At 41.7% G+C, this 27,344-nt stretch overlaps 1 protein-coding gene across 1 annotated transcript in view; it reads right to left on the bottom strand.

Moving 5' to 3' along the window:
- mttp (microsomal triglyceride transfer protein) overlaps window positions 1–27,344 on the bottom strand; it is a 113,473-nt gene that overhangs the window by 19,259 nt on the left and 66,870 nt on the right. The window contains exons 4-13 of the mRNA XM_060851464.1: window positions 25,549–25,736; window positions 20,622–20,765; window positions 11,466–11,573; window positions 10,141–10,257; window positions 7,705–7,844; window positions 7,134–7,284; window positions 6,347–6,504; window positions 4,736–4,904; window positions 2,891–2,998; window positions 117–329 (exon numbers count right to left, since the gene is read on the bottom strand). Coding sequence (XP_060707447.1) covers window positions 117–329; window positions 2,891–2,998; window positions 4,736–4,904; window positions 6,347–6,504; window positions 7,134–7,284; window positions 7,705–7,844; window positions 10,141–10,257; window positions 11,466–11,573; window positions 20,622–20,765; window positions 25,549–25,736 — 1,496 coding nt within the window. The remainder of the gene's footprint in view (window positions 1–116; window positions 330–2,890; window positions 2,999–4,735; window positions 4,905–6,346; window positions 6,505–7,133; window positions 7,285–7,704; window positions 7,845–10,140; window positions 10,258–11,465; window positions 11,574–20,621; window positions 20,766–25,548; window positions 25,737–27,344) is intronic.

The raw sequence follows: 27,344 nt of genomic DNA, 5'->3' as shown, positions 1-27,344 counted from the left end.
GGGTGGGAGAGTGGGACCAATTGGGTAGCTCTTTCACGGAACAGGTACAGATACTGAATAGTCTCCTTCTGGACAGTATGATTCGATGAGTCCATAATAATGACATGACATTTCACCTCCTCTGTGATGTATACTCGATCATATTTCTGGATAGTCGAGAGAGCGATATTACTGATGGGTCCAGTTCCAGACTCTGCGTGCTTCAGTAAAATAGGAATAGCATCAGGGAGAAGAGAATTCTTCAAAGATAAGATGTACATCTCAATATCAGATTCCTTTTTTGCTGATTCTGCACCATTAAGGATCATTTCTTTCGCTTTGATCACAGCCTGAAAGAGAAAGGAATAATACTGGTCACAGGAATGTTAAAAAAAAATCCAAGTAATGCTCCTTGTGCCGTTTCTCCACCAGTGGCAGCTGTGCCTTCAGCTATCTGGGTCCAAAACCTCTGGAATCCCCTCCCTAAACCTGTCGACCTCCCTACCTAACCCCCACCTTTAAGATAATATTTAAATCTTATAATCTTTGCTCCTTATTGGGTTTGTGTGTCATGTTGTACCTGCCAACACTCATGTGAAACACTATAAATGTAAGTTGTTCTTGATATAGCAGATAGGGTTAAAGTATTTGGGAGGTGATTATCTCAGTTCTCTAGATGGCTAGTGACACCAACAGCGTGGGTTCAATTCCCACACTGGCTGAGGTTACCATGAAGATATCTCCTTCACAACCTCTCCCCTCACCTGAGGCATGCTGACCCTCAGGTAAAATCACCACTGCTGGTGTCTCTCTAATGTTAGAGTGATCCTCTGAGATGACAGCAACTTTACCTTTGCCTAAGGTCAAATACTGAATGGCAGCCTTGTCAACAGACTTTAAAATGCCCAACCTTATCATAAAAAGGTACATTATTTAAAGCCCAAGTCAATGACCTTATTGCTGCTGGACATTTGTTTTTTAGACTATGAATGGCTGGAATAAGGAAGTGTTGCACTGTCAAAGGGGTCACGTTTTGGATGAGGGATTACACTGAGGCCCTACCTGCCGGTTTAGGTGAATCTAAAAGATTCTGTAGCATTCCTTTGAAGCAGAATAGGGGTGTTCTCCCTGATGTCCTGGCCAATAATAATTTATTCAGTTAAATTCTTAGATGGATTATATAGTTATTTACCATTGTTCTGTTTGTGGGATCTTGCTGTGTGCAAATTGGCTGCTGTGTTTCCTATTTTAGAACAAATACTGGACCTCAAAGATATCTCATTGGCTTTAAAGCTCTTTGAAATGTTCCCCTAAGGTAGTGAAAGACGATCTATAAATGTAATTTCTTTCATTTTGCAGCTTGAACATCCCAGCAAAGAAAGCTGGAGGGGAATGGCTACATTTGAGTGGCATTCAAAGATGGGATTCAAATTCACCCTCTTTCAGGTGGGCTACAGAGAAATGGGTTTCTTGTCCAGTGATTTCCTGCCAATTGCTCAATCCAGCTCCTACCTGATCCCCAATGTATATACCACATTACCATCAATGTAGCATTCCCAATTCTAGGACCGAGAGGTAAAACTATCAGGAAAGGCATCGACTAATTTATCTAGAAAACACAAAGTTGGAGACTATTGAGGTTTCTAAAATTACAGAATGTTTTCACGGATTCGACTTGAGAGAGGACAGAATGTACATGGCCTTGATAAGGCAGGCTAAGGTGAAGATACCAGTGAATAGAGGGCAGTGTTCAATACTGCGGTGATGGGAACAATGTCAGCCAGGTGGACCTCATAGAATAGGAGTTCCCCGCTTAGAGCTGTTAACCTGGTTTGATCAAGGATTCTTGGCTGACAGATATAAACAGGAGTGTCAAGAGATCTGTTCACTCTAGAAGCTGGCTCTGTGCTAACTGGGTCATTGACATTTACTGTGCAAATGTAAATAAAGGGTGACTTGGTTTACCAGCCTTTGTGGAGTTATTTCAAATACTAAAAGTGTTGATTAGACAGAGTACAGTATATGCTGAGGCTGAAAGAGATAGATTCTTGATCAGTTGGGGAAGCAAGGGTTACATGGAAAATGCAGAATGTTGATGTGAGGAATGTCAGATCAGCCACGATCTATTGAACAGTGGAGCAGCTCGAGGGACTGAATGGCCTGCTTCCACTCCTATTTCTTATGGTTTTATGTTCCTGGTCAGACTTCACCCCAACAATGCCGATTACTTCGTCCTGTACATATTTACGGATTTTTGTAGATGTGTTTACACATAATCAAATACTCATCCTGTTATCAAATAACATCTCACCATCAGCTGTTCCCTACTTCCATTTGTCTCAGGCATCCTTGCCAGACCAGACTAGACAATAACCAGGAGCCGCACTGGGACATTTCGTTACCATATTCCTGCCATGGGGATGGTTTCCCATGGTAGATTGGAAAATAGATACAGCAGCAAGCAGTCAATGAGGATATCTGAAGACCTCAATGTGGGGAGTTTATCCCAAAGTCTGGAAGTTGCCAGCTCCATGGAGGTGGGGTGGTCCTAATAAAACCAGAAGAAACCTCCTTGTTGGGGGATGGTCTGGGGGGTGATGGGTTGGTTGGTGGTGGTGAGGTGGAGGTGGGGGGATAGGGGGTGTTTTTGGAAATTTCCAACTCACTCCTATAAGGCATGGTCACTGATTCGTACAAATATGTTTACAGGAAAACTCCACAGGAAGGACGGAGAAAGGAATAGAAAGATATGGTGATATGAAATTATTGAAGAGGAGTGGGAGAAGGTTCATTTGAAGTGTAAATGCTGGCACTGAGGAGTTGGGCTGAATGGCCTCTTTCTGTGCTGTAGGTTGAATAGAATTCTATGTAAACGAAAGGCGGCAGACTAACTAGTTGTACCTGTACTCACCGGCAGTTCACACTGTCCTTTCTGGCAGAACTTCCTGATGAGTGCCCCGATGATAATCACAACTGTTTCTCGGATATCATTGCTCTTGATTTTTCCATTAAGTTTAGCCTGTGACAGACCAGGGACAAGAAAACCTCTTGGTGTGAAAAGCAGAGATAGTTATCATAAAATAAAGACTGGGTGGAAGCAAATATGTAACAATTAGTAGCACATTAGCATGGTTCAGATTGTTATCATGGAACAAAACTTATAAGACCAAGTCTCCTACCAGTAATGGTGTATAAGGTCATGGTTCTTAAAGGGTTAATGTTCATGCCACATTGGCTCCACCTATTCTACTGAAATCACACACAGTCTAAGGGTGGAATCAAGGGCTCTATTCTCACTTTCAGAGGGAGCAGATGTATCTGTACCAGCTGCTTACGGTTCTAGAAATTCTGCAGGACCAAATGTAGCTGTACTTACTGCTATCAAGCAACAAAACATCTTGTTATCTGAGAACAGTGCCTCTTCTGTAGGCACTCTACATTGCTGTATCCTCTACCAATAACCACTGGATAGACCCGAGAGAAAACAAAACCAAAGCGGGGGCAAAATCTCAAACAACTATAATCTGGTAAAGATGGCAAATAACACAAGATGCCAACAGTGGTCATCTACCACAAGTAAAACTTGGAAACAATGTCACTGGTCCAATCTGTGAGTTCCGTATTAATGTATGCAAGACCATTTCAATCAGTACGGTCAGTTTCAAGTTTCACTTCCTGTAGTTGTTTAGTGAGTGTTGTTTATTGATCCAAGTTTTATTTTGTGAGAAACATGGGTGAACACCATAGAAGGCCCTCAGACTGACAAACATTAGTACTCACAATGACCCCCGCCCCCCCTCCCCCACCACCATGCTTGGAATTACCCTGAGCATCTCACAGCCTTAGAACTTTCTTCGAAAAATATATTTCTTCAATATTCTGGAAATCTGGAAATGATATATCGTTAATTCCTTCCCTAATAGTAACATGGGTATACCCACACCACAAGGACTGCAGCTATTCAGGAAGGTGGCTCCACAATACCTTCTCATGGGACAAACAACCAGGAATTGGCAATAAATGCCAATCCAACCAGTGACTCTCCTGTCCATGAATGACTGAAAGACTTGCCCACTTGGCTTTCTCCCCTTCATACCCTTTGATATCTCTTTGATGGAGACCCAGTGGCTGCCCTGTATCTGCATATCTCCAAATAGCATGTGTTAATCTTATCGAGTCTGTAAATTGGAAAGTGAGGGTTAAAGCTCTCCCTTTCCCAAGTCAGTGTTTGGTCATTCACCCCCTTGGAGCAGGCTGGGCGTGAGTAGTTGGCATCCCCACCCATGGGTAAAGTCTTCATGTTTGGACATTTGATGACAATCATCCTTAATGACTCAGAGCCAGAGCTCCCAATCCCTGAATACTTCCTAATGTAAAGAGAATCATGTGTGGCTGTACCTCAGTGATAGGACTCAAGTTGTTTTTTTATATCTCTTTCACTCTTTGCTGGCCTTCTGATATTCTGGGGCTTGTTTCTCAAGCTTACTGAATCTACTGCTCATCCAAAAATTCACAGGCATCGCTTTGTATTCTTTAACAATATCATTGGCAGCAATAAAGATCCTCACATAATGCTAGCCCTACTCTACCGGTGCAGAATGACCATAAGGGTAATGCACAGTGCTACTATTCTCAGGAATTCATCCCAATAAGAGTCAATGCATTAGGACAGGAAGAGGACAGAACTAAAAAAAGTACAATTTTTAAAAATCATGTCAGTGTTGCAATTTCTCATTTCTCAGACTGAAATACTCACCGTTAACGCTTTCAGTAATTCCTCAGTGGGGTGAGAAGCAAAGCCACAAGCATACAGAAACCTTTCCTGTAAGATGGTGCTACTGTCATTTCCAAAATCTAAGAACTCCAGCATCGCTGCCAATGAAGCTGAGGTCTGAGCTGAAGTCACAGCATCAACTAGCTGTGGACTGGGACAGAAAGATTGAATAGTAACTGGATAAGTGCAATTGATCACAGACCTGAGGAGAGAACATCAAGTTCCAAAGTTCCAACTTTACATTTAGTAATCACTTCTACCCTGTCCACGGTCACAGAGATGTTACTCTGTATTAAGGAACTATCCAGCTCAAACTTAAGAAATATTGAACTATTCAACACAGACAAATCAATTCATCACCTCACTAACCAATCATCAACTTGTTGCCCGAGTTGCATAAACTACCGTATGCTGGTCAAGGTGGCAAATACCACATGGTGCCAGCAGTGGACATCTGGGTAAATATCACAACTAAAACTTAGAAACGATGGCACTAGTTCAAACTGTGTATTCCGTGTTAATATACGCAAGGCAAGTTCAACCAGTTTCACTTACTATTTTCACTGGTGTATCTTATTTTAAGATAATTAACTGATGGGTAACAGTCCCCTTAGTCCATAAACTAAAGGATGCTAAACTTTGATTCAAAGCACCTCTTGTCCTGTGAATGGGTTTACTCCCAATTTTTGTGCTGAATAGTGGCAATCTGCTGTTACAACTTTTTCATTTAGACCATTTGACTTCAATCCTAGGGATTATTGTTGGAATGGGGAGGTGGGGAGTTGGGGGGGGTGGGGTGGTGGCATATGAAAGAGATGAAGAGAACGATTCAGTTACTACCTGTAATTATGTTTGAGGTAAAAACAATGACTGCAGATTCTGGAAACCAGATTCTGGATCAGTGGTGCTGGAAGAGCACAGCAGTTCAGGCAGCATCCGACGAGCAGCGAAATCGACGTTTCGGGCAAAAACCCTTCATTTACGCCTTTGTAATCAGTTTAAAATTAAACAAAGAATTGCAGCTGTTGGAAAACAGACAAAAACAGAAATTGCTGGAGATACTCAGCATGTCTGGCAGCATCCATGGAGAGAGAAAACAGAGTTCTTTCCAGTCCAGTATGAGTCTTCTTCAGAACAGGAAGAAGAGAAGCTAGCTAGGTGATAATGGGAACCATGTGTAGATGAAAATGGGTTTGGCTGTGTTAAAGGCAGCCCATATCATTAGAGGCCTGGGGGTGTAAGGGTAGATGAAGGACATGAAAGAAGATGCTCAGGCGCTAAAATTATTGCATTTAATATTGAGTCCTGAAAGCTGCAGAGTCCTGCAAGGGTCACTGGACTTGAAAAATTAACTCTGCTTTCTCTCCAGAGATGCTGCCAGACCTGCTGAGTTTCTCCAGCAATTTCTATTTTAATCAAAGAATCTCACTGATTTTCAAGAAAGATAACGTTTCTCCACTACTTTCTTGTCTGTTATGATGATCTTTATCATCTGCCTCCTTCCTGCCTTGTGTGGCCTTGGCAAACTGACTCAGCAAGTCCATCCTCAAAATCCTAAATTGGCTTAGAGCAGCGAGTGAGAGTGTGACTCACAGCGTGCTGTCCTTCTCACTTCTCAGGACTTTCAGGATATCTTCCTTCTTGGCTTTTCTCAAAGCTTGAACCAGCAATAGGAAACTCCTGGTGGCAGAGGCTTTTGCGAGATTCTTAGGCTCTAGTTCCTCCCGTATGGTCTTCCAATATTCAATAAGCTACCAACAAGAGAGAGAGAAATACAAAATTAATCCTTATAAGGCACAGGTTATCCTGTCCATAATGGCAGTCCATCATCTAAAATGATAACAAGACCTTCTAATTCATGAGAGCAGCACTGAGAGACAGAGAATGGTGAGAGAGAGAAAGACAGGACAGTTGCAAGCTGTCCCCAGTTGACTGACTGAGAACTGATGGCCTGAATACAGGACAGCCAATGTGGCTAAGGCAGGGCTCCAAAGCTGTTCTGAAAAGAAACATCTTACTTCTCCTGCACCCATCCACTGAAAGAGTATCCTATAATGAAGGAACTGCCAATTAAAATTCTGCTCATGGCTAAATGGCCCACAGTGTCCAGGCTAGGGGGGTTAGCCATGGGAAAGGCAGGGTCACAGGGATAGGGTGGGGTGGGTCTGGTTGGGATGCTGTTTGGAGGGGCAGTGTAAACTCAATAGGCTGAATGGCCTGCTTCCACACCGTGGGGATTATATGATTCTATGAATTGAAAATGCTTTTTTTAATTATGCTGGCTGCAAACTATGGAAAACTTTTCCTCAGGTCTAACTCAACATGCAAAATTAAATCTCGAACATGACCAAAATAACATTTTAAAGTTTTGACTACTTACTGAAGGGCAACGTTTGCATGTTACTTTGACTGCTGCCGAGGTCAAGGGGATGGACACATATTCAGGATTCACAGAATTAACAACACTGCTAATTTGTTCTGCCTGGATTTGTTTAGGTCCAGTCTTTGTCAACTGAAATTCCAACCTCTGTCTAAAAGTGAAGGAAAGAGTTTTCATGTTAGGTGTCTTCCACACTCAATTCAGTTTCCTGCAGATATCCACCATGCTGCTTTTCATGTTTTTCTTCATTTCAATGTAAAAAGACAGGGTTTAGAAATGGCATTTCCATTTATTGACTACAAGCAATAATATTGAAATAATTAATCTTGTCTAATATTGAAATAATTAATCTTGTCAGCCTTTCTCAAGTTCCAGTGTTGTAATGATAAAACCCTATCAGTGAATTCTGGTACATGTTTAACTACTGTACATTTTTCACATTGCAACCATGACATCACCTTCAATAATTATTTAATTGGCTGTAAAGTTCTTTGGCATACCCTAGGTTTGAGAAAGGCGCTGCATAAATGCAAGTCTCCCCTTTGTCCAAGTATCAACATTTTGAACTCACTTTGATAAAACTTTGGCTGCCAGTTCTCGCCGTAGATTGAGTGAAACCAGGATATGTTCCTCAGACAGTACTGAACGAATGAGATTCTTCTCCAGTAGATAAATGCTAGCTGATGTTGATGTTGTATTGACTCCTAATACCTAAAAAATTCAAGTCAGTATTAAGATACATAATGGTACAATATCCTTTCACTCTTTCACCCTGTATACAGCTTTTCACATTACAGTCAATGGCTCTCATTGTAACTAGGTGACTGATATTGATCCCTCAAAGTCACAACCCTTAACTAAAACTAAGGGCTTATCACAGCTGGACAAAAAATGCAATTTCCAGGACTCTTGTGATGCAGTAGCAATGCTCCTACCTCTGCACTCAAAGGCCCAAGTTCAAGACCTACCTGACCTGGAGATGTGTCAGAACTGGTTGGTTGAAAATAATTAAAAGTGAAAATAAGTTGTTTTTCATCCAATTTAATACCAGTAGCAAACAAGAAGCAGGAATCATTTCCTTTGCCATTAATCAAAGTTGCGTATGATACATTATTAAATCATATATAGGAATTAATTTATTTCAAAATAAAGGAAGTGTAATTTCCTTCTTTCATGCTCACCCCTTCATTAGCTCCTGCCTTATTTGTCCCACTTCATGCAAATTTCCCCTTATTTCTGAGTTGCCAATCAATGTAAACCATGTCAGCCATCTCCCTTTTCAGCATTAAGCTCATCTCAACATGATCCAGTGCAGTAAGCAATATACACTATGTACACATTCATGCATATACACATAATGATGACGAGGAAGCTCTTGTTGTTTCTTATAAAATTAACCAGATGTTATATGAAATGTAAGATCTAACTAATCTCAGCTTCTCCAGTCTAAGTGACTAAGAAGGTATATGGGATACTTGCCTTTATTAGACAAGACGTTTAGAATAGTGAGATGATAGATGATTAGTGCAGGCACAAAGGGCCTCTTTAGGTGCTGTAAAAAAAACTCTAGCAAGTTCAGCACAGAATTGATGGACTAAAGGCCATTTCTGTGCCATACATCCTGTGTGCATGTAAACTCAATCAGTCCCAAGCTTGGATTCTTTTTCCATATGCTAACTTTTTAACCATTTGATTTTTTGTTTTTCCAGCTGCCCTCATGCTACTCTTTCACTATTTCAAAGAATCACGGAATGACCGAGGACTGAAGTAAGCCTTTCCGCCCATTGTTGGTTCTCAGATAGGGCTAGCTAATTGGCTACAATCTCCTGCTCTTTACCTTTAGTCTTACAAAACCTTCCTTTTCAAGCACATCTCCAACTCCCTTGGAAAGTCCCTATTGAATCTACTTTCACCTCCCTTTCCAGCAGCATATCATAGATCCCAGTATCTAGCTGATTTCAAAAACAGATTTGCTCATCCCACCAATGACCTGGAATTTATGTTCTTTGGTTACTGGCTGTCCTGCACTGTTTCTTTATAACTACTCCACCGAAAGAACCACATCATTTGAACACTCCAATGAAATCTCCCAACAAGCCTGGATTCTTTCTTTTATCTTTTAATAAGTGGGAGTTTTGTGGATAAGCCTCAGCTGGAGCATGTACCAAGGCCCTCGTGTTGCGGTATGTAGCAGACTGCTAATGTGTCAGCTGTCAGATAAGACTGAACACACTGAAAACCTTTTCACTAAAAACAGGAGGAGAAGAGGTAGCCAAATAGAGGACACTAAAATGATAAAGGGGTTCAATAGGATTGATGTACAGAAGAAGTTTCCACTTGTGGGGATTACCAAAACCAAAGCTTATAAATGAAGTTTTTTTTTAAGTTTGTTCATATGATGAAGCATCAACAGCCTGGCCACCTATTACCCATCCTTAGTTGCCCAGAGGGTAGCTACAAGTTAACCTTATTGCTATGTGGCACATAGGCCAGACCAGTTAAGATTTTCATTAGACTCTTAATTTCAGTTTTTTAAAAAATATATTGAATTCAAATTTCATCATGGTGCAATTGGAACTTGAGTCTCCAGAACATTACCTGAAGTCTCTGGATTAACAGTCTAGCAATAATAACACTAAGCCATCACCTCTCCTAACAGTCAGTAATAAATTCAATGGTAAAAACTTGACAGTAGCGAGAATGTAGTTGTCATTAGCAAGGGACTGTTTGTGGTGAGCAATACTGAAACGTTCATGGAGAAGCTGGCTAGGTACAAGAGGGAGATAGGAAAAGGAAGATAGCTAATGAAGTAAAATGTGAGTAGGCCTGTCTGGAGCAGCAACACTGCATGGAGCAGATGGTCTGAATGGCCTGTTTCTACACTGTAAATTTGATGCAACTCCATATAATACTTCATAGCTTCTCTATTCATAGACAAACCTGCATATACCAATGATCTGTTGATCACTATGGGGATCGAGGTGCTGGATATCCTCTCGATACTGACCTTGCTGTGACTGGTGAATCCTTTCTGAACTCTTTTGCAGCTGTTCAATAATTTCACTTTGGTCACCTTGTTGTCATGGGCTTGGTAATTCACCTTGCACTTCCCAGAGACGTCAACCTGGTAAAGATGGAGTTAACAGACAACAACATGAGACAAACTGAAAGGAGAAATAAGGGAGAAAAAGAGGGGGATGCGGAACAAGAATGCATTGAAAAATAAGAGGGAAAAGAAAGACTAGAGATATCAAATAAGATAATTAAAAGTAGAGGAAATAAAATACTTGGCCTTCACATTAGGTTGTTAAGTCCAGTTGGAGAACTTGTTGAGGCTTCATCATCTGCAACCATCTCATTCCTCTCCACCCTAATCACTTTCTCCACTGGTCACCCAACGTATCCATCCTTACAATCCTCTGCCTTCTCACCAACAAATAGAGAACTAGCAGGTTTGTCTTTGGACAATTCCCAGCTTTGTCAGATATCACTACGCAGGAGTTGATCACCCCTTCTACCCATCGCCTGTGAGTTGTTTCAGTTGCCTTGTTACCTCACACAATCAGTAGTTGCAGACATGGTAAAGATTATTGCTGTTGCATTATATTCATTCATGGGCTGTGGGCATCACTGGCTAGATCAGCCATTTATTGCCCATCCCCAATAGCCTCCGGAAGGCAACAAGTAGAAAGTACACTCACAATTCCCTTAGGGAGGGAATTCCAGAATTTTCATCCAGTGACACTGACGGAACAGTGATACATTTCCAAGTCAGGATGGTGAGTGGCTTGGACAGGAACTTGCAGGGAATGTGTTCCCACTTACCTACTGCCCTTATCCTTCCAGATGGAAGTGTTATTGGGTTTGGAAAGTGCTGTCTAAGGAACCTTGGTGAATTTCTGCAGTGTGTCTTGTAGATAGTACACACTGCTGTGACTGAGCGTCAGTATTGGAAAGTGTTAATGCTGATTTTCTGATTTTTAATAGAAAAACCCAACACGAGACAGCGCTTAATGAGATTAAATGAAGTGAGTACAGGAGCAAGTCTGAATAGTAAATTGCAATGAATTATGAAGTTAAAAATCACACAACACCAACAGGTTTAATTGGAAGCACTAGCTTTTGGAGTGCCGTTCCTTCATCAGGTGTTTGATGAACGAGCAGTGCTCCGAAAGCTAATGCTTCCAAGTAAACCTGTTGGACTATAACCTGGTGTTGTGTGACTTTTGTACACCCAAATCCAACACCAACATCTCCAAATAATGAATCATGAAATTGTGAACCCATCACAATCCTAAAACATATAGAATTGTTTCATAAAGACAGGGTTACCTCAGTCTGACTGGTCGTTGTGAGCTGTACTTGGAACAGGCTGGTGAGGCCCCTCTTGATGTTCTGGATTATGACTGGTTCATTTGAAAACGAATAATAGGTCTTCACCTGAAGAATGAAAACATCAAAAAACATCAACACCTGGTGCTGGAAACAGACTCTGAAAGTCTTCAACAACAGCAACTTCATGCATTTATGTAGCACTCTTAATTTAGTAAAAATGTCCCCAGTACTCAGACTAAATTTGACATAAAACCATGTACAACACATTAGGATAGGTGTCTAAAAGCTTGGCCAATAACATGGAACTTCTTAAAGCAGGACAGAGGGATAGACAATCTTAGAAAGGGGATTCCAGAGCATAGGGCCTAAGCAGTTAAAGGCACAGCCGCCAAAGGACCACATGAAATATGGGACTTTGTAAATTGTTGAGTAAATCTGACGATGAATTGTATACTTCCTAGCTATTGTGAATAATCATGCACTGTTCTCACAGATTCACAGTATTTTTATGAAGCATGAGGAGGCCATTTAGCAAGGATCTGTGATGCTGGATTGAATGCTGTTTGCACAGACAGGAGGGTTAGTAGCCAGAGGACACGGATTTAAGGGAATGATCAAAAATACCAAAGCAGAGATTTGGGGAATTGTTTCAATACAGTGAGTTTTTTAAGATGGGGCAATAGAGTCATAGAGTTGTACAGCATGGAAACTGACTCTTCAATCCAACCTGTCCATGCCAACCAGATATCTTAAATTAATCTCGTCCCATTTGTCAGTTTTTAGCCCATATCCTTCTAAGACTTTCCTATTCATATACCAATCAAGACGCCTTTCAAATATTTTAATTGTACTAGCCTTTACCACCCTTTATTGACTCATGCATAGTATTTGACACTGGATGGCTTCCTCAGAGTCACCTCTCAGAGTAAACAGAACTTCTGACACTCCTGTTCTTATCCGTCAGCCAGGGCTCCCTGTTTGGATAAGGTTAATTGGGAACTCATATACAGTGAAGAAGATCACAGTGAGTCAGACAGCATTCATGGAGAGAGAGCAAGCTAACGTTTCATACCAGTAGAAGCAGATTTAACAATAACTTTCAACAGGGACTTGGATATATACTTGAAAAGAAGTTTTTTTTTTAAATTGCAGAGCTTTGTGGGGAAAAACACAGGGTGAGACTAATGGTACTACTTCAAAGACATGACACAAGCACATTGGGCTGAATGGCCTACATCTATGATGATTAATTGAGTTACTGAAGGACTAGTTGCTGTAGGATAATATTCTAGCATAAACCAACATCTTTCAGGAACAAAGGAAGGCAGAAGTGAGGAGGAACAACATTCTTAACAACTTTATATAAAGCGTTTTAAATGAGAGTCATATTTGACTTGAAACGTTAACTCTGTTTCTCTGCCCACAGATGCAGACCTGCTGAGTTTCTCCAGAACTTTCAGTCTTTATTACAAAAACAATGCAGCACCCTCAATACAGGGTTGTACGTTTATTCCAATTATTTCAGGGTGCAATGGTTTATTTAGTTACTCGTTTTCTACACTTTGTCACTTAAGGGTATAATGACGTTACAAGGTTAGCCAGGTGGGCCTTATAGAATATGAAGGAACAAATTACTGCAGGTGCTGGAATCTCTACTGAAAATGATAAATGCTGGAAATCACAGCGGGGTCAGACAGCATCCATGGAGAGACAGCTAGCTAACCTTTCGAGTGAAGTGATCATTTCTGATGAAGAGGCATTTTGACTCAAAATGTTAGCTTGCTCTCTCTCTATGAATTCTGTCTGACTCACTGTGATCTCCCTCACTCTATATGAGTTCCCTAGCTGGGCCTATTAACCTGGTCCAAACAGGGAGCTCTTGCTGACAGATCAGAATAGGAGCGTCAGAGGTTCTGTTCACTCTGAGAGGTGTCTCTGACGAAGCCGGATCAGTAGCAAATACTATTGATGTATCAATAAAGGGTGACTTGGTGACAGGATACCAGCCTCTGAAAAGCTATTTCAAAAGAATGGAACCACAGCAGATAAACAGAGTTACAAGGCAGAGGAGCCCCAAGATCAAATTAAATGAAAGCACAGGTCAAAAACATCAAATTACTTCCTCCTGTTTGTGTTCTACCCAAAGAACAGGTTGTGATCCCACAGTAAGGTAGAGATTCCACAGGGCCTTGCAGAAGATATTCAGAATGGATGCTGCCTGACCTGCTGCACTTTTCCAGCAACACATTTTTCAGTTCTCGTCTCCAGCATCTGCCATCCTCACTTTTTCCGAGTTGAATTTAACCTACTGCGAATCCTCTTGCAAGGATGCCTTCCTTGAAGAAGCTCTCTTCTTCCCTCTACAATTCCTGAAGAAGGGCTTATGCCCAAAACGTTGATTCTCCTGCTCCTTGGATGCTGCCTGACCTGCTGTGCTTTTCCAGCAACACATTTTTCAGCCCAGAATATATTCAGAATCAGGATTCATGAGGAGAGGGAGAGGGGACTTACTCTGTGGTCCTGGGATGTAAAGTTGTGGAGGGATATGATTGGAAATCTTGTTGGTTTGAGGGGGTGGGGTACATGGGTGTTTCTTGTTCCCCATTCATTAGGGAAGGCAGTGACAAAGTGACAGTATTGCTGGGTTAGTAATGGAGAGGCACAATGAATACTCTGGGGACACAGGTTCTGTCCATACAGCTGGTGGATTTGACTGAAATAAATAAGTCTGGGATTAAAAGTTAGTCCCACTGATGATAAGGTGAGCATTGATTGTTGTAAAAACCCATGTGGTTCACTAATGTTCTTTAGTGAAGGAAATCTGCTGTCCTTACCTGGTTTGGCCTACATGTGAACATAGGAGGTATAGTTAGTAAGTTTGCAGATGACACCAAAATTGTAGGTGCAGTGGACAGTGAAGAAGGTTACTCCAGAGTTCAACAGAATCTTGATCAGATGAGCTAATGGGCTGGGGAGTGGCAGATGGAGTTCAAATTAGATAAATGCGAGGTGCTGCATTTTGGAAAAACAAATCAGAGCAGGACTTATACACTTAACGGTAAGCCCTGGCGAATGTTGCTGAACAAAGAGACCTCGGAGTGCAGGTTCATATTTCTTTGACAGTAGAGTCGCAGGTAGATAGGATAGTGAAGAAGGCATTTGGTATGCTTTTGTTTTATCGGTCAGTGCATTGAGTATAGGAGGTCATGTTATAGTTGTACAGGACATTAGTTCGGCCGCTTTTGGAATATCACATGCAATTCTAGTCTCCTTCTCATCGGAAGGATGTTGTGAAACTTGAAAGGGCTCAGAAAAGATTTATCAGGATCTTGCCAGGGTTGGAGCATTTGAGCTATTGGGAGTGGCTGAACAGGCTGGGGCTGTTTTCCCTGGAGTGTCAGAGGCTGAGGTGTGACCTTATAGAGATTTATAGAATCATGAAGGGCATTGATAGGGTAAACAGACAAGTCCTTTTTCTCTGGGGAAAGGGAGTCCATAACTAGAGGGCATAAGACCTAAGGGACAATTTTTTTACACAGAAGGTGGTGTGTGTACAGAATGAACTGCCAGAGGAAGTAGTGGAAGCTGGTACAATTACAACATTTAAAAGGCAATGGATGGGTATATGAATAGGAAGGGTTTAGAGGGATTTGAGCCAAGTGCTGGTAAATGGGACTAGATTAGGTTAGAATATCTGGTCAGCACGGATGAGTTGGACCGAAGCGTCTGTTTCCATGCTGTATATCTCTATGACTCTATGTGACTCCAGACTCACACAATGAACTGCCCTCTTAAAATGCTTCATTCAGATCAAGGGCAATTAGGGATGGGCATCACATGCTGGCAATGCCCACAATTCATCAAAAAACAAGGGAAAAATATTCTCCTCTTGGATGAGATTGGAAGTCTGCTCTCTTGAGTGGACAGTACCATTATTCAGAAGAAGGATGTTTGCCCCAGTCCTGGCCTATAATCACCTTTCAAATAACATTATTAAAAATAGGCTATTCATATCACAATGCTACATTCACACTACATTCATTGGCAGTAACATCTTTGCAACATCCAATGGTTGTAAAGAGTGGACTATATAAAGTCACAGGTTCTTAATGGAAGAATAGAAGGGTTATGGAGAGAGAAGGCAGAAAAATGAGGTGAAGAGCATATCTGCCCATGATCGAATGGCGGAGCAGACTTAATGGGCCGAATGGCCTTATTCTGCTACTTTCTCTTATGAACTTAGAAGGTCCATTTGGCTTCTTGCCATGGACACTGATGATGAATTATGTTAAAAAGCTGGTTACAGGAGCTTCAGCCAACATCCTTAACCTGATAGCCATATCCCAGCTCCCACCTTTAGAGCAATGTCCCTCACTTCCTACAGAAATCTAGTACACCCTCACATGCTGATGAGGCTCAGCTTCTGAACATATGACTGGCTCCAAATGAAGTTATAAATTTGTGAATTCCTCCTGACAATCAGTTCCTCCTCCCTGGAAAAACCTAGAGAAGGTGAGATACGGGAATAATCAAGTGATAGTCTATTGAAGAAATCAGCCCCACACTCCAAATGGAATGAAAGCAGAGTTTTGTTATCACAGGACCACAATGTGTTTGGGAGCAGAAGGAGGCCATCTGGGTTCTTATGTCTGCACCAGACCTTCAAATGAACATCATTACTCAGTGCTGATCTCTTGTCTTTTTTTTCTGTAACCTTGCATCCTATTTCTTTCCAAATAAACATCCAATTTCCTCTTCATTTGAATTTGCCCCCAACACATTTCCAGGCATTCCAAACCCTAACTGCTTAATGGGTGAAAAAGTACTTTTTCTCAACCCATATTTGCTTTCTTGCTTAAAATCTGTGCCATCTGGTTCTTGATCATGTTATGAGTAGGAATAGTTCCTCCCTGTCTATCTAACCTCCTTGTCTTGAAAATTTCTGTCACATTTTCTTTAAGCCTTCTTCTCTCCAAAGTGAACAGTCCCAACTTCTTCAACCTATCCTTATGAAACTCCCATGCCTTGAACCATTCTTGTAAACCGGTTCGGCACTCTCTCCAATATTTCATGTCTTTCCTAGTATGATGCTCTTTAATGTACACAATACTCCAGCTGAGGTCTAACAAGCATTTTGAACAAGTTCAACATCACCTCCTTGCTCTTGTTCCTATTAAGAAAGTTGTGGAGGCACATTTATGGTATCAGGCATCATCCACCTGAAAGAAGAGACAGGACAAATCACCACATAAAGGTGCACTTTACTCTGCACTTGACAACCAGTAAGTTTAAAGTCACAGATAAATATATCAGTTTTCTTTTTATTAAGGTTACAAATGAGCACCCTGACCTTTGAACTGCCAAGGTGGCCTATCTCTATTAGCTGCCTCCAGGATTCTAGACTCTGAACCTTAAGCAACACTCAGGCACAACCTTATTGCTTTCAGTGTAGTAATGAAAACTTTACCACACAATGATCATTACAACAATTCACAGAGTTAAAGTGCACCCTTCTGATCAAGCAAGCAGTAAGTTATCGCTCCTGCATTGGAGCAGGATGTCTTGCAAAACTCGTTGACAAAGCGAGAGTAAGAATTCCACGCACTGGAATGGGCACCAGGTAAACTTCTGTAGATTATCATAATTTTTATAATAGAGGTGAAAGTGCATTGTTCCAGTGTGAACTTGGACGGCGCTATCTAATAAAAGTGTAAGTTTCACATCCTCTTATTCAGCTGGGTCGCTAACTCTGGTTGGGTACATGTCTGGAGGCCTCATCATGTGATCTTCAACTGCCCTGTCCCTGCCCCTGCCCCTGCCCCTGCCCCTGCCACCATTGGTCCATCAGCATGGTTCTCGTCTTCTCATGGCCAAATCAGAAGCAAGGAGATACCTTTGCCACGCAAATGATTCTGCACTTCCATTAAATGGTCTTTTTTCCTCATGTCCTATATTTCTTTTTGAATACATTTGCCTCTAATTACAATTTGTTTTTAGACATGCACACAACTTTCTTGAAGACTGTGATGAATTGTCCCCCTTGGGTTTTTTTTTGCCCAAGGCAGAGCCTGAAAACCAATATTCAACTCAACTGGAAACTCGAAGGTAATCCTAGAGAGTTGTTAGGACTATTCTTGAACTAACTGTTGGACTGCAGCAGTTCAAGAAGGCAGCTAACCACCACCTTCTCAAGGTCAACTAGGGATAGGCAATAAACGCTGGCCCAGCCAGCAACACCCACAAATGGATAAATAAAGTTCTTGCCTTTATTCGTGAGATGTGGGCATCACTAGCAAGGCCAGTGATTTTTGTCCATCCCTAATTGCTCTTGAACTGGATGCCTTGCTGAGCATGTCAGAGAGTAGTTTAGGGTTAGCCATATTGCTGTGAATCTGGAGTCATCTGATTTGAAATGCAAAGGGGTTGACAATAGCTTGGGTTCAATTCCTGCACCAGCTGAGGTTAACATGAGAACCTCCTTCTCAACCTCTGCCCTCATGTCTGAGGTGTGGTGATATCACCAACAATCATCTCTCTCTCTCTCTCTCTCTCTCTCTCTCACATGAGACAGCAGCTCATGGGCTGGCAAGGCAATGGTGACTTTACTTCTTTGGATCTGGAGTCACACACTGACCAAACTGAGTAGATGATTATGACAATTACTGTGACTAACTTTCAATTCCAGATCTTTACGAATTGGACGGCTGGACTTTTTTCCCCTGGAGCATAGGAGGTTGAAGTTTACAGAGGGTTATAAAATTATGAGGTGAATTGCAACGGTCTTTTTCCCGGGGTAGCAGAGTTCAAGGTGAGAGGGCTTTTAAGGTGAAAATTGAAAGATTTAAAAGGGGCAATGTTTTCACACAGAGGGTGGTTCATATCTGGAATGAACTGTCAGAGGAAGTGGTAGATGCAGGTACAGTTACGACATTTAAAAGATATTTCGACAGGTACATGAATAGGAAAGGTTTAAAGAAAGAGAGGTCAAATGTAGGCAACTGGGATTAGTTTAGTTCAGGAAACCTGGTGGCCATGAGCTAGTTGGACCAAAGGGTCTGTTTTTGTGATGTATGATTCTAACTCTTACCATCTGCCTTGGTAAGATTTAAACTCTTGCCCCCAGAACATTTGACAGTATACCTTGATTTCTGGTCCATAAACAACACTAGTAGGCCACTATATCTACAAATGCATGGCTATGACTCGCAGTATCATTTGTGATTGTAAAGTATTATCTTCTCCTGGCCGCTGATAGTACATTTTCAGCTGAACCTTGATTTTGTGTGTCACTCCCAGAGTCAGCAAAATTCCTGCGGCTGCATCATAGTCACTGAGCTTTATGTGTCACAGTTTAATTGGTTTATTCTGAATATGGACAACCCTCCTTAATCAGATTAGTGACGTAATGACCATCAAGAGGTCAAAGTACCACTGGGTGCCTGGCAACCATATGTATGTTCAGTGCTGACACATTACCTTTGTAACCGTTGGCAGAGATAGATTTGATCCATTCACAAAATTACACCATGGAGATAAGGGGCAAATACATGACCCTTCCATACAGCACCTCAAGGACTGCAGCAGTACAAGTAGACAGCTCCCTACCACTTCTCAGGGAAATGAAGAGTGGGCAATAAATTCTGGACTGGCCAGAGATGGCCAAATCCTATGAATGAATTAAAAATAAATCCCTTGTGCATGCACCAGGAGAAACAACCTCTATTCCCTGCTGTAATGTCAACTGGTACTTTTGATCGTTAGAAACTTCTGCCTCCATTTGCCTATCCAAACTATTCCACATCTGGATTATTTCTAAGCCTGTAGCTTCGACCGTTTAGAAGATCAAAGGCAGCAAGCACATAGATACATCACCTATCAGCAAGTTCTCCTGCAAGTCAAACACCATCCTGACTTGGAAATATATCACAATTGCTTCCCACAGCACTGTGGACAGATCTACAGGTAGTTGGTTCATCGCCATGTTTTTAGTGAGGGGCAACAAAAGCAGGCCTTCGCAAAGATCATGAATTAATCAAGAACAATATCTCCTTACATAAAGATGTTCATCTTAATATCCAATCCCAATATTTTCTTGCTCCAATTTTGGTCATGTCTTGTAGTTTTGATCTGCTACAACTGCTTGAAATATTGCTCAGGACCATCTCTAGGCTGGTTAATGTCTGCTAAGTTTCTAGAAGACTCCTCTGATTCCTGTATACACATCCAAAGCTTTCAGAGCCTTCCATTGTGACTGCAATCAGTGCCTTAAGTTTAATAAAGCTGCTCACTTAGTGAATCACCAGGGATGCAATTTAAAGAAAAGAAAATAGACTTGCATCTATATAGCACTTTTCACTTCACATCCCACAGAGTGTTGCAGTAAGAGTCTTACCAACTTTTTTAGATGTACCATCAAAAGCATTCTATCTGGAAGCATCATGGCTTGGTACAGCAACTGCTCTGCCCAGGACCATAAGAAAATACAGAGAGTCGTAAACGCAATCCAGTCCCTTATGCAAGCCAACTTTCTTTCCTGGTGAAAGATTCCAACCTGAAATATTGACTCCCGTGTTCCTCTGATGCTGCTTGACCTGCTGTGCTTTTTCCACCTCCACACTTTATCGACTGACTTTCCAGCTTCCACAGTCCTCACTGTTTCCATCCATTGACTCCATCTATACTCCTTGCTGCATCATCAAAGACCTCTCCCACCCCAACAATAATCTCTCCCAATCTCTTCTGTTGGGCAGAAGATACAAAAGCTCAAAAACATGTACCAACAGATTCAAGAACAACTTCTTCCCCGTTGTTATTAAACTTCTGAGTTGACTTCTCAAATTTTATATTTAATGTTAATCTCATCTTCTCTGCAGCTGTAATATTGTATTCTTCACTCTGTTCTATTACCCTTCTGCATTTTGTATGTTATGATCTGCCTATATTGCACACAAAACAAAACTTTTCACTGTACCAAGGTACAGGTGACAATAAATCAAATGAAATCAAATGAACCATCTTTTGAAGCTTAGTCATTGTCACAATGTAGACAAATACAGGCATCATCAATTTATGCACAGCAGGGTCCCACAAGAAGCAATGTCACAAGGGTCAGACAATCTGTTTTAGTTTAGATCACAAAACAGTCCACGGTACCTTCCCATTAATCCAGTGGATGAGGACTGGGCTCTTCAAAGCTGCCAGGTTTGTCTTTCCCAGAATCCCTCCTCCTGTGGAATCTTTAAAGATGTTTTTGTCATCTGTTCGTTCACTCACATTTTCAAAGTTGACGTCTGTTATCTGGGAAAGAAGGCAATTCAGCAGTTAAATCTCAGGAGAGAAACTCTCAGTATTAAAATTAAAACAAGGCAGTGAGTTGTTGTGATCTGGAACACATTGCCTGGAAGAGTAATGGGGAAGCACATTCAATACAAACTTGCAAATGTAAATTGGATAAATATTTGGAAAGGAAAAACATTTACAGGAAGATGAGGAATGAGCAGTGGGGTGTGTGACTAATTAGATAGCTCACTCAAAGAGCCAGCGTAGAAACAATGGACTTGAACGGACTCCCTCAGCATTGAATAATTCCATGGTTGGGTTTTCGAGATTATGAACATGTTTGATATGAAGAGATCCCCTTTTGGGGGTGATGGCGAAAGAGGAACGAGGGGGAGTCTAAAATTAGGAGCCGTATGGAAATGTTAATCACCAACATGAAGGAATTCTGGAGAAACGTGTTTATGCAGAGAATGGTTAAAGTGTGGAACACGCTGCCTCAGGGACTGGCAACATAGATACATTGAAATAGAAGATAGATAAACACGTGGGGGAGAGTTCTGTACTACTATAGATTTAGAGAGACATAAACAGATTGGAATGTAGAATATAGAACATAGAAAAGTACAGCACAGAACAGGCCCTTAGGCCCATGATGTCGTGCCGAGACTTAATCCTAATGTGAAATATACGCACCCCTCAACTCACTGCTATCCATGTGCATGTCCAGCAGTCGCTTAAATGTCCCCAATGACTCTGCTTCCAGCACCTCAGCTGGCAATGCATTCCATGCATTCACAACTCTCTGCGTAAAGAGCCTACCTCTGATGTCTCCTTTATACCTTCCTCCTAATATCTTCAAATTATGACTTCTTGTACCAGTCACTCCTGCCCTGGGGAAAAGTCTCTGGCTATTGACTCTATCTATTCCTCTCATTATTTTGTACACCTTGATCAGATCTCCTCTCTTGAGCCTCCTTCTCCCCAGACAGAAAAGTCTGAGCTTATTCAACCTTTCTGCGTAAGGCAAGCCCTCCAGTCCAGGCAGCATCCTGGTAAACTTCTTTGCACCTCTCCAAAACCTCTGTATCTTTCCTATAGCAGGGCAACCAGAACTGGACACAATATTCCAAGTGTGGTTTCACCAGGGACTTGTAGCGCTGCAGCAAAACCTCGCGGTTCTTAAACTCGATCCCCCTGTTAATGAAAGCCAAAACACCATATGCTTTCTTAACAACCCTATCCACTTGGGTAGCAACTTTGAAGGATCTATGTACTTGCACACCCAGATCCCTCTGTTCCTCCACACTGCCAAGAATCCTGTCTTTAATCCTATATTCAGCATTCAAGTTCGACCTTACAAAATGCATCACTTCACATTTATCCAGATTGAACTCCATCTGCCATTTCTCAGCCCAGCTCTGCATCCTGTCTATGTCACGCAAATGTTTCTGGCTTTGGAACTTAACTACTGGATTTGCTCACCACACCATCCAGGATTTTAAGCATTGTTCGTTTATGGGGAGTACCGAGATAACTTCCCTAGGGTAAGGCAAATAGGGCAACAGTTGCCCAACTGGGTGGGTCTATTGTCATTGAGAAGTCATAGTAACATAGAATCTAAAAGCAGGACTAGGCTACTCATCCCTCTGAGTTTGCTCTGCTATTCAATCTGATCAGGTTGTAAGTTTGCCCGCTGAGCTGGCAAGTTTGTTTTCAACGTTACATCACCATGCTAGGTAACATCATCAGTGAGCCTCCGGTGAAGCACTGGTGTTTTGTTCTGCTTTCAATTTATGTGCTTCGGTCTGTTAAGGTGGGTGATATCATTTCTGGTTCTTTTTCTCAGAGGTTGGTAAATGGGTCCAAACTGATGTGCTTAGAAATTCCTCTAGAAATTCCCATGCATGGGTCTGTTTAGCTTGTCTGAGGATGGATGTGTAGTCCCAGTGGAAATGGTGTCCATCTTCGTCTGAATGTAAATAATAGTGGGTCATGTCTTTTGGTGGCTAGCTGGTGTTTGTGTATCCTGGTGGCTAGTTTTCTGTCTGCCTTACCAATGTAATGTTTGTTACAGTCCTTGCAGGGTATTTTGTAAATGGCATTCATTTTGCTGGTTGTTGGTTTGGGTCCTTTAGGTCATCACTGGAGGCTCACCGATGATGTTACCTAGCATGGTGATGAAACATCTAAAAACAAACCTGCCAGCTCAGCGAGCAAATTTACAACCAGAATCTCAACCTGAGCTACAAATCTTCTCACAAAAATCACATTCAATACAATCAAGGCCAACATTCTATCTCAAAGCCCTATTTCCATTTTCTCTCCAAAATGTTCGATCCCTTTGAAACATATCTGTCTCTTTCATGAATATATTTAGTGACTTGGCCTGCACAGTTCTGTTGTAGAGAATTCCACAGGGTGACCACACTTTGAGTGAAGAAATCTTTCCTAAATTGTGATTTTTAAAAATTCATTCACAGGATGAGGACATTACTGGTTAGGCCAGCATTTATTGCGCATCCCTAATTGCCCGGAGAGCAGTTAAGAGTCAACCACATTGCTGTGAGTCTGGTGTTACATATAGGCCAGGTAAGGAAGGCTGTTTTCTTCCCTAAAGGACATTAGGGAACCAGATGGGCTTTTCCAAAAAGTGGCAATAGATTCATGGTCATCATTGACTCTTAACATTTCTATTGAATTCAAATTCTTTTATCTGCCATAGTGGGCTTCAAACTCAGGCCCCCAGAACATTACCTGGGTCTCTACATTAACAATCCAGTGATGATGCCATTAGGTCATCGCCTCTACACAACTTCCTGAAACTGTGTCCCTTGGTTCGAGACTTCGCAATCAAGGAAACATCCTCCCTGCATCTCAAGTCACCGTCAACCAACTGGAAATGACCGTGGGGAGGATGATGCACCGAAGCCTCCAGAGACACTTCCACCCTGGACTGCCCACCCCACAAGTTCTCCCAAACTGTGTACACCCACTAGATGCTGCCCGAGCTGCTAAATACTCCCAGCGTTTGATCCATTTGTTACTGGACTGAGAGAGGGTGTTTTCATTCTAATTATTTAATGTACAAATAATTACAATACCTCTCACTGTTATAGATAACCCAATGATTGTTCATTTCTGGTAATATCTATAAGGAAAAAATTATATTCTGTATCAGTTGTGTTGGCTGTTTATGAATATCAAAGCTTACCACTAAGTATTAAAATCCCTGATGAATGAAGCACTGAAGCCATTGAATTGTGACAGATATTCTTATTTCCTGTAGGTGGAACACACATTATCTGTTCCTGGCCTTCTTGGTTAATGCACAGTGGCATTCACATGGATCCTGGATGATCCTGGAAGTTTGGCAACTCCAGCCAGTGACTGAGCCTGGAATCTTCCTGGCCTGTATGTTGACAGTCACCACAGGTTGGTGAACTGCCTTAAAGCTCCTATATCTGAAGGGTGAAAGACTAAATCTGGGAATTAAGTCTGGTGTCTGAATCATGTCCACCAAAACAAACCAAAAAGCATCAACTCTGAACATCCCCATCCATCTTCACCTTGTCTCTTGTAAAATTGAGTAAGAAATGGGCAGGTTGGAGATTGATGCTGTCATGAGACCCTGAATAACTGGGATCTTCCTTGTCAATTCTGATCTAAGCATATTAGTGAAATATAACTCAAAACATCTTTTTCTTGTGGAAATAATTTATTAACTAATCAGCAACACAGCCACCTTTTCCCATTTTTAAAATATCTTCATAAACTCCCTACTGTGTGGAAGCAGTCCATTCAGCCTATCAAGGCCGCACCGACTTCACATTACAGCATCGTGTCCAGACCCATCCCATGGCTAATCCACCTAGCCTTGGACGTTATGGGCAATTTAATATGGCCAATCCATCTAACCTGTACCTCTTTAGACTATGGGAGGAAACCCATGCTGATACTTGGACAATGTGCAAACTCCACACGACAGTTGTCTGAGGCTGGAATCAAACCCAGGTCTCTGGCACTATGAGGCAGCAATGCTAACCACTGAACCACCATGCTACTCCAAAACCAGAAAGTATTATTACATACAACTGATAAGCTTTCTCCCCACAATCAAATCACCCATGGTAATGGTCATCTTTTATCCTCCACAAATTAAATCAATTGTGTTTCCAACTAATCAAATGAAATTAAATGTCCAATAGGTACACAAATGTGGTGGGCCAAAGGGCCTGTTCCTGTACTGTACTGTTCTATGTTTTCTACGGGCAATACAAATCTCCAAAGGTGAGGGAAAGGTCGGGAGTAGAGAACGTGGTTAAATCAAATTGGAATTGGAAGGGGAGACATGTCATTCCACCTCCTACAGTGCCCAACTTTCTAAAAGTACTGAGAATGGACATTGCATGCTCCCTCTTCTTGGACACCTGGCACAAATATAGCAGCATTAGAAGAGCAAGACAGTCAGCAGCTTTGACCACTCTCCACTGACCCCTGCCTGGACCTGCCTTTCCCCTCTCTCTATATTTACTCAGTCACTTAGTTAATCAATTGACTCCTGTCAGCAGCCTAACTCTTGCTATTCTGACTACCTTTAGCCCTGTGACTGAAGGTAAAGAAAGAGTCAAGAAGTGGCTTCAAGGGGAGAGAAGAGAACAATCGCAAAAAGCAGAAAGTATTCTTCTCCGTTAGCATACTCCAGTGTTCACCTCCACTCCCAGCACAGGTACAAGGAGCCAAATGGACACTTGAGTGTTGTGTCATTCTAAGGTTAAAATGGTTACTATTAATCGAAACCCACCGTAATTCTGATAAGCTGGTCTTCTTCGTTGCTTGAATTTCTCCACAGCAAGTCAACATTGATGTTGGATGCAATTTTAAATCCGGCACTGTCTTTGTCTGTTCCTCTACCTCTGTCTAATTGTACCTCCATGGTATAACTGTATTTGTAGGTCTTCTCTGCATTAAACCTCGGTCCACCACGTTGCGCTGATTAAAAAGAAAAAATTAAAATTACAATAAGTCAGATTCACAGCAAGCTGTGTTCCTGTGAGGAGTATCTCAGGTCATACCCACTTGGTTGAAAGTGAAGTTGTTGTCAGTTCCCCAAGCAACAATTGCATTGCCTCATTAGAAAGTTCAACAGAGTTTGTTTCAGGGAAGCAAACTTACATCAAGGCAGATGCACGTGCAAGAGACGTAGAATCATAGAATCTCTACAGTGTAGAAAGAAATCATTCGGCCCATCAAGTCCTCACCGACCCTCCAAGGTGTTTCCACTCAGACCAACTCCTCACTCTATCTCTGTAACCCTGCATTTCCCATGACTAATCCACCTGGCCTACACATCTTTGAACCTAAAAGTGTTAGTGAAAGAAAGCCAGATTTTTCTTGTAGAGTGGTGACACTCAGCCCACCTTCACCTCTCTCTTGATCCCTCTACTGTCTCTGAGTTGTCAAGCTGCTTTTCCGACATCCTTTCCTGAAGGAGCGGAAATTTCCTCTAACTGGTTAGGAATGCAAAGTCATTTGGTTTGAGTTCTGAACAAACCTCAATCCATAACCTTTTTCCTGGAGGCTGAACCAGACTATCCTCACCTTCAACTGCCCACTTTTCTCTGAGGTGAGATCTCAACCACAGATCCACACCCTCGCCAAAACAACCCTCACTTCCACCTTGGCCCCGTGCTCAGCTCATTTAAGAATTCTCTCCCTAATGGCATTGTGGGTCAACCCATAGCAAGTGGACTGCAGTGGTTCAAGAAGGTAGCTCACCACCACCTTCTCAAGGGCAACTAGGGACAGGCAATAAATGCTGGCCAACCATTCACATCCACATCCCACAGATGAATAAAACAAAACAACTTGAATAGATAGTCACACTGGTCAGTATTGTTCTGAAGTATCAACTGAGACAAGTCCATAATGGGATGTGAGTTTACATGCTTGCAGGCTAGGGAATTAAGTGCTATCAGGCTGTCCAAAACAGATGTCAATGTGCTGTGGATTGACCATTTTGTAGATCACTGTTCTCTATCAGTAAAATATTCTCAACTCTGCCATAATATTTGTTAGCGATCTGTTTAGTTGAGTTTGTGCAGTGTATCTAATTTAACACATTACCACAGTGAGGTGAGTGATTTCCTTGATATTTACAGATATTCTAACATTTTCACTCAAAATAAAATGAATCACTTGTAGGCCACTTCATTTAATGGACTAACCCTTACCAATTGCACTATTTCAAATTCAAATGTTTGAGTGCCTGGTGAACCAATCGTTTTGAGGTGACCGTACAACAATCATTGCTGAGAAAAGACAGGTTTTGTTGAATTTTAACAGGTAAGATATCTCAATAGTTTGAGCTACAGGCAAAGCTAGCTGTTTTCTTACTGTTACTATGCAGTACTAACATGAATGGTGTTCACCATGAACAGAATGCTGCTGTCAAACCAAAAGATCAATGCTTATCACACAAATGGGTAATGTGGCCTATGAGTATCAGTGCTAGTGTGATGCCAGGTAAGTAGGCCATTTGTCTCAAAAGCTCCTTAGACAGCACCTAACACATGACCTAACACCTATCATCCTAAGGCA

Source organism: Hemiscyllium ocellatum, chromosome 36, assembly GCF_020745735.1.
Source record: "Hemiscyllium ocellatum isolate sHemOce1 chromosome 36, sHemOce1.pat.X.cur, whole genome shotgun sequence".
NCBI lineage: Eukaryota > Metazoa > Chordata > Chondrichthyes > Orectolobiformes > Hemiscylliidae > Hemiscyllium > Hemiscyllium ocellatum.
Note: the sequence above shows the minus strand (reverse complement) of the source record. Positions and strands in the feature narration are given on the sequence as shown.